At 34.0% G+C, this 12838-nt stretch overlaps 1 protein-coding gene across 1 annotated transcript in view; it reads right to left on the bottom strand.

The window, feature by feature from the left end:
- Positions 1–917: 917 nt before the first annotated feature.
- Positions 918–12838, bottom strand: part of LRRC58 (leucine rich repeat containing 58) — a 13813-nt gene continuing 1892 nt past the window's right edge. Inside the window, exons 2-4 of the mRNA XM_011373529.2 lie at positions 5970–6098; positions 5034–5311; positions 918–3043 (exon numbers count right to left, since the gene is read on the bottom strand). Coding sequence (XP_011371831.1) covers positions 2838–3043; positions 5034–5311; positions 5970–6098 — 613 coding nt within the window. The 3' untranslated portion in view covers positions 918–2837. The remainder of the gene's footprint in view (positions 3044–5033; positions 5312–5969; positions 6099–12838) is intronic.

Here is a 12838-nt window from a genome sequence, read left to right as displayed (position 1 = left end):
TATTAAGAATGTTCAATGAACCCATTTCAGTTTCAAATATTAGCACTGAAGAATTTCCTTCTAAACACATTACTGCTTTGGTTAAGTAGTTTTATCCACACAAGCTTTGGTCACTAAAACTGCCCAATGGAGCAATATAAAAACTTATTTCATTATGAAAATTGGTGCAGATTCTATAAATCTAAAAAAATACAGTTAAAGTTTATTAACTGTAGTTTAAACATAAACATGCAACTTAACTAAAGACATAAAGACTATCATTTTAAATACATAGTTGGCTATATGATTCAGGAGTTGATTATCTGGTTTTTAGAATATCAAGTCCCTTCTATCTCACCTTCTGGTTAATTTCTATAATCACCAGTTATGAAAAAGGGAAGGTAGGGTAAAAAAAAACAGGGAAAATCTTAGAAATTATTAGCAGCTCTTGTAAAATGTTAGGTTAAAGATTAAAAGAAAGATAAAACTAACAGCTATAATGTAGATTTCAGTAAAAGTTACCAGAGACAGTTGGACACGGAGCTTAGATTTTCAAATATACATATAGAGAACCATAACAAACATTACGTTGAAAGATATTTTGTTGTGTACTATGGAATACATCTACATTATATAGCAAAGGCTAAAAAACTGTTTCTGGTTAGATGTATTTATATCTGTAAAAGCTCAGTTTATCTTCTTTCTGGGAAGCCAGAAATATGGTATGTAGGTTAAATACCATATTTACATATCAACCAAATTATCTGACAAAGACTAACTCTTAGACTACCCAAGCTGTTATTCAGGTTAAGCTGGTAATGAATTAGGAAGTAAACTGAGGCATTTAAGCCAGAAAAATTTGGTCCTATTGAGTATTAATACATTATTTTCTATGAAAATATTTTATGTGTCTAAACTAAGTCACTTATTACAAAATATTTTGGGCTTGCCACTGAGGCACTGCTTAAGTCATCTTTATTGTTCATAATTTTGTAGTATGTAGCTTGCTGTGGCTCAAATGGAGAAGTAAACAAAGATTTTTTATTACTTCCATTGTACAATATAATCACCTATGCATTACTTTGCTAGGCAGTAGAAATATACTAGATTACTTCTAGAGATATAGAAAATTTCATAATCAAAAGGAAAAAAGATTCTAACTACATTATAACAAGGGGAAGGTTTTCACTCATTAGCAGCGTTTCACAACTGCAGTCATGAAACTCTCATGGTGTTTCATGAATTAACATATAACAGACAAACAAACTCTAAACTATCCTACAGTATATTTTCTTCTAAAATAAAAAATAATATGTGACAAAAATATAATACAGGGATATATATTTATTGTAAAACAATCTGCTTTTAAGAAATGGTGTGCCTTATCAGGATTGCCAGTAAGTCACAAGGGAGACCATCTCATGTTCCAATGCATTTCTGACCTGTGTATTACTGTATAGCTAACATTTACCAATGAACCACCATGTTATTATAGGCTAATTATCTAGTGATTGTATGTGTTTTGTATTTTATTTTATAATATCAACTCATAATTGAAATATCAATTTTTATTGCATATTAAACTGATTAATAAAATTTGGTCACTCCTAAAAGCAATTAATCTGTGAAACTTTTTCTGCATATACTTTAAAGATATATTTAATAAATTTTTATGTTATCAATATATTATTTTCAAAAAATATACCATGGTTAAACTGGTTTTGGTGCTCTATTGTGTACGAATACAATGATTGCTGCCCTCAATTTTATCTGGCTTGTTGTAATGTTTTTCTAGTGTTTCTTTAAAATGTAAAGAAAGTTACAATTCAGTACACACAGGCAATGGAGTCCCATCTAATGGTTAAAATTTTTTAAATCATTTTCCCACTCTTTTAATTCAAGATACAAAGAAGCTTTACTAGCTTACATTTCTTTTCTACCAAAAGAAATGTGACTGGTTTTTCAATCAAAAATGATTATTCTGTGTTATGAACAGACTGGTTAAGACTGGCCTCCCATTAAGTGTAAAGTGATCTGTAGGGGATTACTTAATGTTCAAACAAAAAATGAAGTTAAGCTGGCCATAAGCTCAGATGTTATATATTCAAGTATTTTACATAGTTCTGTTAAAGCATATTTTGAAGTGTTCTCCATAGTATGTCAGGTTATAGGCTGCTCTGGCATTATTTCTTGAATAAGCCTCTAAATCATTGCTAGGGCTTAAGGCATTATAACAGTCACTGCTGGACTAACTAAGGGTAACAATAATCACTTGGAATAAAGGGGCAGAACTAAAGAGTTTTAAAATCCCACATAAAGTTATATCCCTTACTTTACCAGTTAGTAGGTCAGAAAGGTTTAGGTCCTACATAACCATCTGTGAGCTTATCTGAACAGCTCTGCAATATAGACGTACGGGCAATATGTGAAGGGAAGGCTAATCCTATTATGGTATAGTGTTCAACCTAAACCCATGGACAACTCTGATAACAATTACAGCTTTGATCCTTTCTTTCTTCATCTCAACTGTCACAGGTTACACCACTCATGGTTTATTATAGCACTGTTCTTCAGAATGTTCTAGTCTGCTGTGTGAGTCACGTGAACCTTGAGTGAAAACTGCAAACAATCAGCCAAATTTGAAACTGCCATTCACAATGAATCATATTCAAAGAATCCAAACATGGAACTGGACTCATTCCTACTGAATAGGTAGGTGAAACATAAAATCTTTTACATCACCTCTGACTCTTTCATGGACAAGATGAAGATAAGGTTTCTAGCGAACTTCAAAGTTTATTTTCTTTTCTAACCACCTTTGCTCAGTCTTTTAGTACTGTATACCACCTTGCATTCCTTCAACCAAGAAGGACTTTTTGCATTCTGCGTGCAGCAACAATGGCTTCATCTTCCGAGTCAGATTCACTCTGGGATGTAGAGCTGTGAGAGGAACTGCAAGGGGAAGAGCACTCTGGCGAACATAAGTAGTGCATCAGTGGGAGGCGGTACTTCCCACAGAAGTCCACAAATTTTATTTGTCTGACACAACAGTCAAAGTAGACTCCTGTAGAGAAAGTAGAGAAAAAGGAATAAGTGCAAAGTAATCATTACAAAGCAAAGAGACACTGTTTCTTTTTCAACCATTTCACCAGCATTCTGAAGAAATGTCATATAGCCTTTTCTTTTGTGAATCTTAAGCAGAGCTAGTAAATGCTTCTATCCCTGTTTATAAAAATATTAGAAGGTTTTAGGGATGGCAATTTGGCTGCAAAGAGAAAGCCAGATTTATCTTAAAGGGAGCTGACATTAGAAGGACACTGTCTACTTAGCTTGTTTTCTCTGGGTGACTTTGTGGACAGTGGCTGATGAGAGATTATAGGATACCTAAAGTGCCCTTCCTCCATTTAAGCCATTCCTTGGTACTACTCTACAGTTAAGAAACTTAAAAAAGCCCACAAGTCTTCTTTAATTATGATCTGAAAGAATTACTTAAACACAAAATTTGCAGAAAGAAGATGAGTTTTGGTATCCCTGTTCTTATGTATTGGGAAGCAAAATGAAGAGTCTGAGGGCAAATATATCAATGGTTAGTTTTATATATTATCTCAAATTTTAAATTGACAACTTTTAATGTTTTTGTTCCTAAAATAAATAACACATCCATATAATGAAGAATTAAGAAGCCACTTCAGAGAGAGAAAAGAGAATTCTTGTAGCCGTCCATTTCTAGAAAAGGACAGATTTAAGGGAGAGATTAGATATAGACTATTAAGCTTGATGGCCTGGTGTGAATTTTGTCTCTTGCCATTGTTAAAACTAACAAGAGAGAGGCTGAAGCACTTCTAATTTGACACAGCATAGCAAACTCTACTTCTAAAAGTGAGCGGCCAGAAATGGCCCAGAGTATTGTCTTCTTTAAACCAATAATGCCTTTTTTTCTCTTCTAATATTCTTTCCAGGAACGTAATCATTTTCTCCCTTCCTAACCTTATAACAGTTATAAGACATGATAGGACTTCCAGGGAAAATCTCATATGGCTCTGATCATCATTATATAGCATTTCCTCAGCACCTACATTTATCCCACAACAGTAAAAACCTTTCTGTACACCCATCAAATTAGATTTTTCAGATTAGATTTTATGAGGGAGGCAAAAATAAAATGACCTGCTATCAGTCACCAACTTCCACCCACACCCCTGGCACTCCAGGACCTTCCTAACCTGGCCTCAATGTATATTTTACTCTTTTCTCTCATTACTCCCCTAACTGTACATTTAAGCCAAATTATTACTCATCCAACATTCTGCCCATACTGTTTTGTCTCTAATTTTACTTGCTCCATCTGAAAAGTTTCTTATTTTCAATCTTACCCTATGAAATCCAATTCGTACTTCAAGAATTGTCTCATCTTTTCCAGATCTAATTATGTACTCTTTCCCTCCTTTGATTCCTAATAGTACACTGAATTCCTACCTCATTCTGCCTTACATTGTAACATTTGTTTAATTCTCTTCAAATGCTCTAAAATCAAGAAATTTTGAACCATGGATTTAAAAGAAAATAAAATTCCAGGGTACATTCTAAAATCTGCATACATTTGGCACACAGTCAGCCCATTCCTAAAAGTCTGGAATCATACTTTATAATGGTAGCTAATACTCAGAACGGTGACTCTAAGAACATGTCCCTCAAATAAATAGGAAAAGTAACCAAACATTTTAGAGCTTCTTTTCAAGCAATGAGGACTGTTTATGTTTCCTTTGTGTTTCCTCTCATTTTACCAGCTTATACAGTTCCAAGACAAGATGAGACTTTCTGGGTATTTTCCTTATGTATAAATCATGAAATACTAAGAAAAGAATAGAAAGAAGAGAAGGAAAAAAAAAAGAAATCCAGAGCGGGTGAAATGTCTTACATTCTGGTAAAAAGGTGAGGCAAACAGAGACTAACTGCCTTTCTCTGCAAGAAGGCAGCTAATGAAAACAACACTTGGATCATCAATTTTAAAAAGAGCTAAATGAATGGGAAACAAGGACACTGAAATAACTTACCTCCACACTTTGGATTTGGGCAATTACTGGCTAAACTCAAGTATCTAAGAAGATTCTCAGGAAGATCACATGGAGTGTAAGAAATATTTCGAATTTTAATGGTCCGTGCAGCTAATTCCAGAAGAGTTGGAGGGTCATAGGTTAAATCTCTAACAAAACGAACAACCAATGGATTTCCTCGCAAACTCAATTCTTCCAAATGAACAAGGTTGAGGATTTCCCGAGGCAAGTAAGTCAGCAAGTTATTGTGAAGACTGAGGGAACGAAGCGAATGCAACCTAGAATGAATGCAGTCAAAACCCAATGACAATCAGCAAGATTACTACCAAGGAAGTTAAGTGAAGAACTTGGTTTCCCCATAACAATAAGCAATTAAGATTAAGGTCAATGGAAGTAAAATAAAAAGGTGCTGAAACTAGAGTGCAGATTTGTAAATGTCATGAGGGACTTTTGCCCATGGAATCTTAGAGAGTTTAGAAAACTTAGGAGTATTCTGACGTGCTAGATCAAAGATAAATGCTAGATTTAAAGATTTTTGGGGGGGCAGTTATCATTCAGATACCCAAAAAAGGAAAGATTTTAAATGTAACAGGAATGAAGATCCTTCACATTATCTCATTAGGATAGGAATGCTTCATATCAAATATAAAATCAATAAAATCCCATAAAACCTAAGAAATCTATGCCAAATGAATACTCTATTTTTGGTTACAATAAACAAATAAACAAATATTTTGAAGAATAAGCCAGAGCATTTAAAAGTAACATTAAAAATAAGTGATCCAATTTACTTCAAACCTAAGAAATGTAATTCTCATGTATCATTAACTTTGAGAATATAATTCTTTGTTGCATATAAAACATGTGGGTGAATGTAGAACAGTAATTCCTAAGCATGTATCTCTGTGTATATATAAACTGCCTAAAACTACTCACTGTGAAAGCTGAGGAGGCACACTTTGGATTTTGTTGTCACACAGTACCAAGTAATTTAGAGAAGGCAGATTTGCTAATTCTGGTGGGATTTCTTTGATGAAGTTTCCTCCAAGATATAAACATTCTAAACTGCAAAGATAAATGAACAAAAACAAACAAAAAAAGAGTAAGCAAACAAAAGCTGGACAAGATACCGCCACTGTCTTCACTATAGTGAACACATTTCATCTATTCATTCAGCAAATGTTTTACATAGTGCTAGTCTCTACAGAAATAATACAATCTTCAGGGAGCTTTTATTATAGGTAAATAAACAAGATATACTTTATTTTTGTTAGCATTTATTTCATTTAATCTCAGCTCTACCACTTACCAGTATTAAGAACTTGGGCCAGTTAATTATCTTGTTCTGCCCCAGTTTCCTCTCCTTTAAAGTGGAATAATATTATTACATATCATGTAAAGTGCCTAGTCAACAAATATAAACCAGACACTTACCATGTGCCAGGTACTATTCTAGAGAATATAGTGGAAACAAGACCAAGTTCTTGACCTTACATAGCTGACACTCTAGTAAAAGAGACAGACAATAAATCAATGAATTTGTACATATTTTGTCAGATATCTTTAAATGCTACAAAGAAAAAGAGTGGTAATCTGATGGTGATGATATTCTAGATAAGGTGGTCATAAAAAGTTTCTCGTAGATGACATTTGAAAGGAGATATGAATGAAATGATTGAGTACAAATCTTTGAGGTGGAAAAATGCTTGTTGTACTGTGAAAAAGCAAAACAGTTAGTGTGGGTAAGATCAGGGTGACAGAGGCAGGAGAGTGATAGTCAAATAGGTCAGAGAGGTAGCATGAGAAGGCCAGATGAGAGGGCCCTTCAGACCTTAGTAAGTTTAAAAGAATAACACTTAAAATAGAAATACTCCAATCCATTAATGGTAAAGGAATAAAAAGAATATACCAAGCAAATCTCTGTCGTTTCACATCTGGCTGCTCTATTAGGCTCCAGTCTGGTCTTTCTGCTTCTACTCTTCCCATCACGTCCCCTTTTCCCCTTGCTTCAGCAGCTATTTTCCACACAATAACCAAGTGCTCCTTTTAGAGTGTAACTCAAGTACATCCTTTAGAAGTTCTTTCAGCAAGGACCCACTATGGTTGTTAATCTTTAAGGCTTTTTTCTCACTCATGAGTAATAAATAACTTGGCTGGGCATAAAATTCTAGGTTGGCAGTTACTTTTCCTTAGCACTAGAAAAGATACTGTCCCATTATCTTATTTCAGCCACTATTACTATTGCTTCTTTGTAGTAATCTGTTTCTTTATTATTATGAGCATTTAAGATCTTTCTTCTTTATTTAATCTTATTGTTCTTAAGTTATATATAATAAATTTTAATAAAATATAATAAATTTTGTCATGATGTGACAAGATATCAGTTTAGAGCACTCTCTTTAATTGTGGGAAACTCTCAGCCACTATTATTTCAAACATTGCCTTTTCTATATGCTCTCTATTCTCTTTCTAGAATTCCTAGTAAACAGCAGTTGAACTTCAGAATCAATTCTCCATGTCTCTTAACATTTCTTTCATGCTTTCCATTTCTTGTATCTTTTTGTACTACATTCAGGAGAATGCCTCCATTAGACCTTTCAGCTTACTGACTCACTCATAAGCTGACTTCAGTCTACCATTCAGCCCACTGAGTTCCTATTTTTTTATTTCTAGGAATTCTATGTGGGGTTTTCGTAATTGTCAATTTTTAAACTTCTCATTTTTGTTTCATTGATGATGTTCCCTCCTTTACCTCTCTGAAGTTAGGAAACATACTTTAAAGGCCTTTATAGATTGCCTTATTAAAAAATTTTCTTAGGTATGATTTCTTCCATGTTTAATTTCTTATCTATACTTCATAATCTGACTTCTTTGATGTGTGGCAACTCAAAAAGCCAACTTGAATCTGAAGTTTTGTCATTTAAAAAATATATTAATAATACTTTTTCTATTTCTGGTTGTGTAAATCTTTTAGATTTATAATGCTTAGTAAAAGTAAACAGCTTTAATTCTAATATGCTACTTTTTATCTTTCAAATATTACCTTGTAGTAAAAATCAATTACTTGGATACAAGACTGAATTCTCCTACATGTAAATGTTCAAGCACTGGTGAAAAAACTCCCTCGGCTGAATTTTTTGGTCCTACCAAAATGGTTAATTGTCATTTACTCAGAAATCTCTATTTCTCAATGATAAGAGCTACTAAAATATAACAGAATATCTGGAGCCTCCAAAACAGAAATTACCCTGGAAAAAGAATTATTTTAATGAGAAGACTATCTGGGAAAAATATTAGCAAACCTGGAAGTCCCTTTATAAAGGATTCAATAGTTAAATAACTTGCAATATAGTCTACTGAAGAAAACAAAGTGAAGAAAAAGAAGAGTGAGTCTGAGCACAAATTTAAATATTTGTCCTTTCTATTTGTTTAAGTCAGGAGTCAAGAGAAACTAGTGCCTGGTAGTTACTACTCAATGTCATTTTCTCTCAATGCTTTGGAGAGGGTAGGGAGGTATACAGACAGAAGGGATGCTAAACCTTAGTAGTTACTGTGACTTTGGCAAAGAAAGATCTGATGTTCTAAAATATAACCAAGCCCATGATTTTGAAATTATATAAATTCTCTTTTGCAACTGATGAGTATCATTAATCAGATTACGTAACCAGCATATTGAATGTATATTTTCAGGCTTATTTATCTTTTTGAAACTCAAGTAATTTCCAAAGTTCTAGTGACTTGAAGCCTTTAAATGATTTGTGAAAATTAAATTTCTAAAACAGGCTTTTCTGTAAGGAGAAAGGAAACTATTGTTGAATTTAAAACAAAACTGTAGTATTTAAAATATTTTGTGTTTGTCAGCATTGCAGCTCTGTTAATCAGGCCTGGAAAAATTCTATTCTTTCAGTGCTTAAAAAATATAGAAAACAGGAAAATCATTCACAAATTTAGAGAAAAATTCTTCCTTTCCTTTGTTTTGTGTTAACAGACTGACATTAAATTTGTTTCTTGAAAAGTACCCCACTCTTCCGATTCTTAGGGATACTGAAGTAGGTGTCTCTTCTCTAGCAAGGGCTAATGATGCACTGAAAAAATACACCAGAGTCCCTTCATGCTAATCAACTTTGACCACAGATACAAGTGGAAAATGTTGTGCTTCTCCACCCAAATAAAAATGACATTAAATATAACAAAAATATTCACTAGTCCTATATTACAGTTGGTTAAAGGGAGATGAAATTAAAGTGAGACAAATTTGTATACAAAGAGACAGAAAGTAAGAGAAACAGAAAGACAAGACCCTTACATTTGTGGATAAATAGTTTTCTTGAGACAGAATCTCCATATTGAATCATTTTCAAATACTATCACTCACCACAGGCTTTTAAAATACATTATGGGTTCAAAAGTAGAAGCAAAAATGGAGGAATCATCTTTTGGTACTTGCCTCAAACTAAGGCAATAAAAGAAGTCAGAGGGAAGAAGTTGAGAGCCAGAGAAAAACTCAGTATATGACTCTAAATGGGTAAAAGTGTTTTTATTTAAACTTTGTAACACTCTATTTATCATCTGGTCCAGTAACCTCTTCTGTAAGGTGTCAACATATTGCATACCACTGTCAAAACATTCCAGGGCATTAATATTTAGCTTTTGTTTCTATCATAATCCTCATCTTCGATTTCTAAAACCACAGCAAGCAGTGAGAGAAGGGTCATGAGCAGAAAAAGTAAAAATTATTTGAGTGAAAGATGTGGGGAATGGTACCAATGAAACTCACTTGTGCTCAAACCTACTCTTCAGATGTCTAACACCCTGGATGCTAAACGGCTCTGAAGCTTTCAATTTCTTAAATAAAGTCTAATACCCACTGGGTGATTAGTTATTAAGCTCTTCCTCAATTAATGTCTGAACTAATTGAGGATAAAAGAAGTCATAAGAAACAGGTAAAAAATACTAATTACACCTATTTTTTCAACATAATAAAAATAAAAACAAGTTTGTCCATATACTAGCCAATGAGATATACCTACTTGTTGAAGAATAACCTCATACTTTGATGGAAAGAATCTATATCCACAACCTCATCATTCATACTGGGCCTAATTTACTCCATGGGAATGAAGTTAAGCATAAAAATAGTATTTTCAGCATCAATTTTTTGTTATACTTCAAAACTGATCCTTCAGAAACCATTTAAAAAAGATTTTGCTACCAGGAAAAAAGATTAACGAAGTACAGAAAATATACATAAAGACACCCTGCTAAATCTGGAGAAGTCATTTACACCAATTAAGCTAATTAACGTATTTGTTATTCCTTTCTGAAATGATAAAGCTTGGGGAGAAAGGAAACCTTCATGTGGATTAAATACTCTGTAATATTTTTTAAATTGCTGTTAGAGAGGATAGATATCTTCCTAATGTCCAAAAATACCTGATTTGGTTTTTAAAGCAACATGGTTTAGTATACAATATATATCAGGGTTACCTATGAGGCCTAGGGAGTCCATGTATATTCTGAGACAAAATGGTGTTCTTGAGCAAGTATTTTAGGATTTAAGTGACTAAATCTCCACCTCTACATTTCTGAAGCTTTAACGCATTATTTTAGTAGTGAGTAAGTAAGCAGCCTTTAAGGGCTGAACCACATGGATGATCACACTGTTACTATCTGGCTTCAAGCAAGTCACTGATACTAAATCTCAGTTTCCTTCTCTATAAAATGAAGAGAGTGTGAACAGGCCATTTCCTAGGCTGTTTCTATTTCTAAGAGTAAATTTCTACATGACTCTCTTAGCCTACTCTCAACCAGTTTATATTTGGAGCGTGACCTAAAACTTTACTGATTCTTATCAGTAAAGAGGAATGGAGGATGCAACTAAAATGTGACATAAAAGTTCCCACACACAATCCTATCATGCTTTGGAACCAAAGGCACAATGACCAAAAACAGCCTAGAAAATTGGATCAACCAGGCAATAGCTTTGACCAACTTGATTAAATATGCAACAGAAGAAAAGTCAAGAATTATGTTCTAGCCCTACTCCATCACTGTGGTAAATTCATGAGTTTAGAGTCAGAGATCCCAGGGGTCAAACCCAGTTCCACCACTCACTGGCTTTGTGATCTTATGACTTAACCTTTCGGAGCCTCAGTTTCTTCCTCTCATCTCATAGAGTCATTGTGAGAATTAAAATACATATTTAAAGCACTTATAACAGGGCTTACTGTAATGTAAGTATTCAATAAATGGGATATTTGCCTACTCTTTTCCCCATGTAATGTAACTAATAATTGCTTTGGGTTTTTCTCAATATATTGAGAAAATTAAAGTGAGAAGTTTACAATTATGTAACACCAAAATTAGAAGGAACTAACGCCTGTCAATTTTGCATCTACATTTCTCTCAAACCCTTCTTTTTTATTCTCTCTCTTGGCATCGGCTGGTAGAAGTCACTATCATCTCTCATTCTACTAGAATAGCCTCCTTCTAACTAGCCTTCAAAATCTCTTCTCATCTCTCTACTCTTTCCCTACTCCATTCTTACACAGCAAAGAGAGATGCCCTTAAAACTCTGTAAAATAAAATAAAAACTTTACCAGGGTCTTCAAGATCTAACATGGCCTGGGGTCTGGTCCAAATAATGTATTTGCCATTTTCCTTCTTGGCCACTTTCTCACTATGCTCTAGTACAATGTCCTCCTTTCAAAATTTTGGCCTTCAGTCCTTCTTGCCTCTGGGCTTTCACATGTTCTGTTCCCTCTCCTAGTAAATTCTCACCCTTCCTTCAAAAGCTCATTTCAAATGTTTCTTGCTCAAGAATCAAATTAAGTTAGGTCCCTCTGTTATTTTATTTCAAGACACTCTGTACATCTTTATAGCACTTATAAATATTAAACAATTTTAATTAGTTAGATGTCTTATTTAATGTCTCATAGTATATCAGCTCCATGAGGGCAGGACCATGTTCACCACTGTATCCCGAGCACCTGACACATGATACAAACTAAATAAATATCTATTGATAAGTAAATGAAAAGACATCTTGTCCAAATGCCTCAGTGTGCAGATTAGGAGACTGTAGTCAGAATATGTTAAGTGACTTGCCTAAGGCTGGGACACCAAGAGTTCTTATTCTCAGGCCAATGTTTTTTTCACTACACTTGAGGTCCCTTCCAGTTCTAACATTCTGTTATCTCAGAAAATCAATAAAAGATGTGAAAATATTTTACAGATGGAAGACACTGTTTTTTCCCCACTTTGGACAATATATTTGCTCTTGCTTTATTTCTCACTCCCCTGCAGACCACCTTTGGGGGACTTCTGCTACTCATGTCTGTTTCTTCCTTCCATTTAATTCGACACATATGTACTAAATAATCCAGTAGGTGAGGCAAACTTGTAAACAAGGAATTATAATCAACGCTGTAAATGTAATGGCGGGATGAATGAAGCACAGAGGTACAGAATAGGTAATAAATTAGATGTTGTTCAGGAAGCAGGAAATAAAGAAAACAAAGAGATGACCCTCGACATGGGTTTTGAAGGATGAATAGGAGTTTGCCAGGTGTAGACGAGATTCCAGGCAAAGGGAACAGTACATATACAAAGACATTGCATCTATTCAACACGTTTTTAGTTAGTGCCCATAGCTGCTGGTAAAATGCATGGCTCACTGAATTCCATAAACAGTACAATAGTCCCCCATTATCTGTGGTTTTGTTTTCCACAGTTTCAGTTCCTGCGGTCAACTATGGTCTGAAAATATTCAATGGAGAATTCCAGAAATAAATAATTCATAAGTT

Source organism: Pteropus vampyrus, unplaced genomic scaffold (genome assembly GCF_000151845.1).
Source record: "Pteropus vampyrus isolate Shadow unplaced genomic scaffold, Pvam_2.0 Scaffold1, whole genome shotgun sequence".
NCBI classification, from domain to species: Eukaryota; Metazoa; Chordata; class Mammalia; order Chiroptera; family Pteropodidae; genus Pteropus; species Pteropus vampyrus.
The sequence above is the reverse complement of the archived record's forward strand: the minus strand, read 5'-3'. Positions and strand labels throughout refer to the sequence as shown.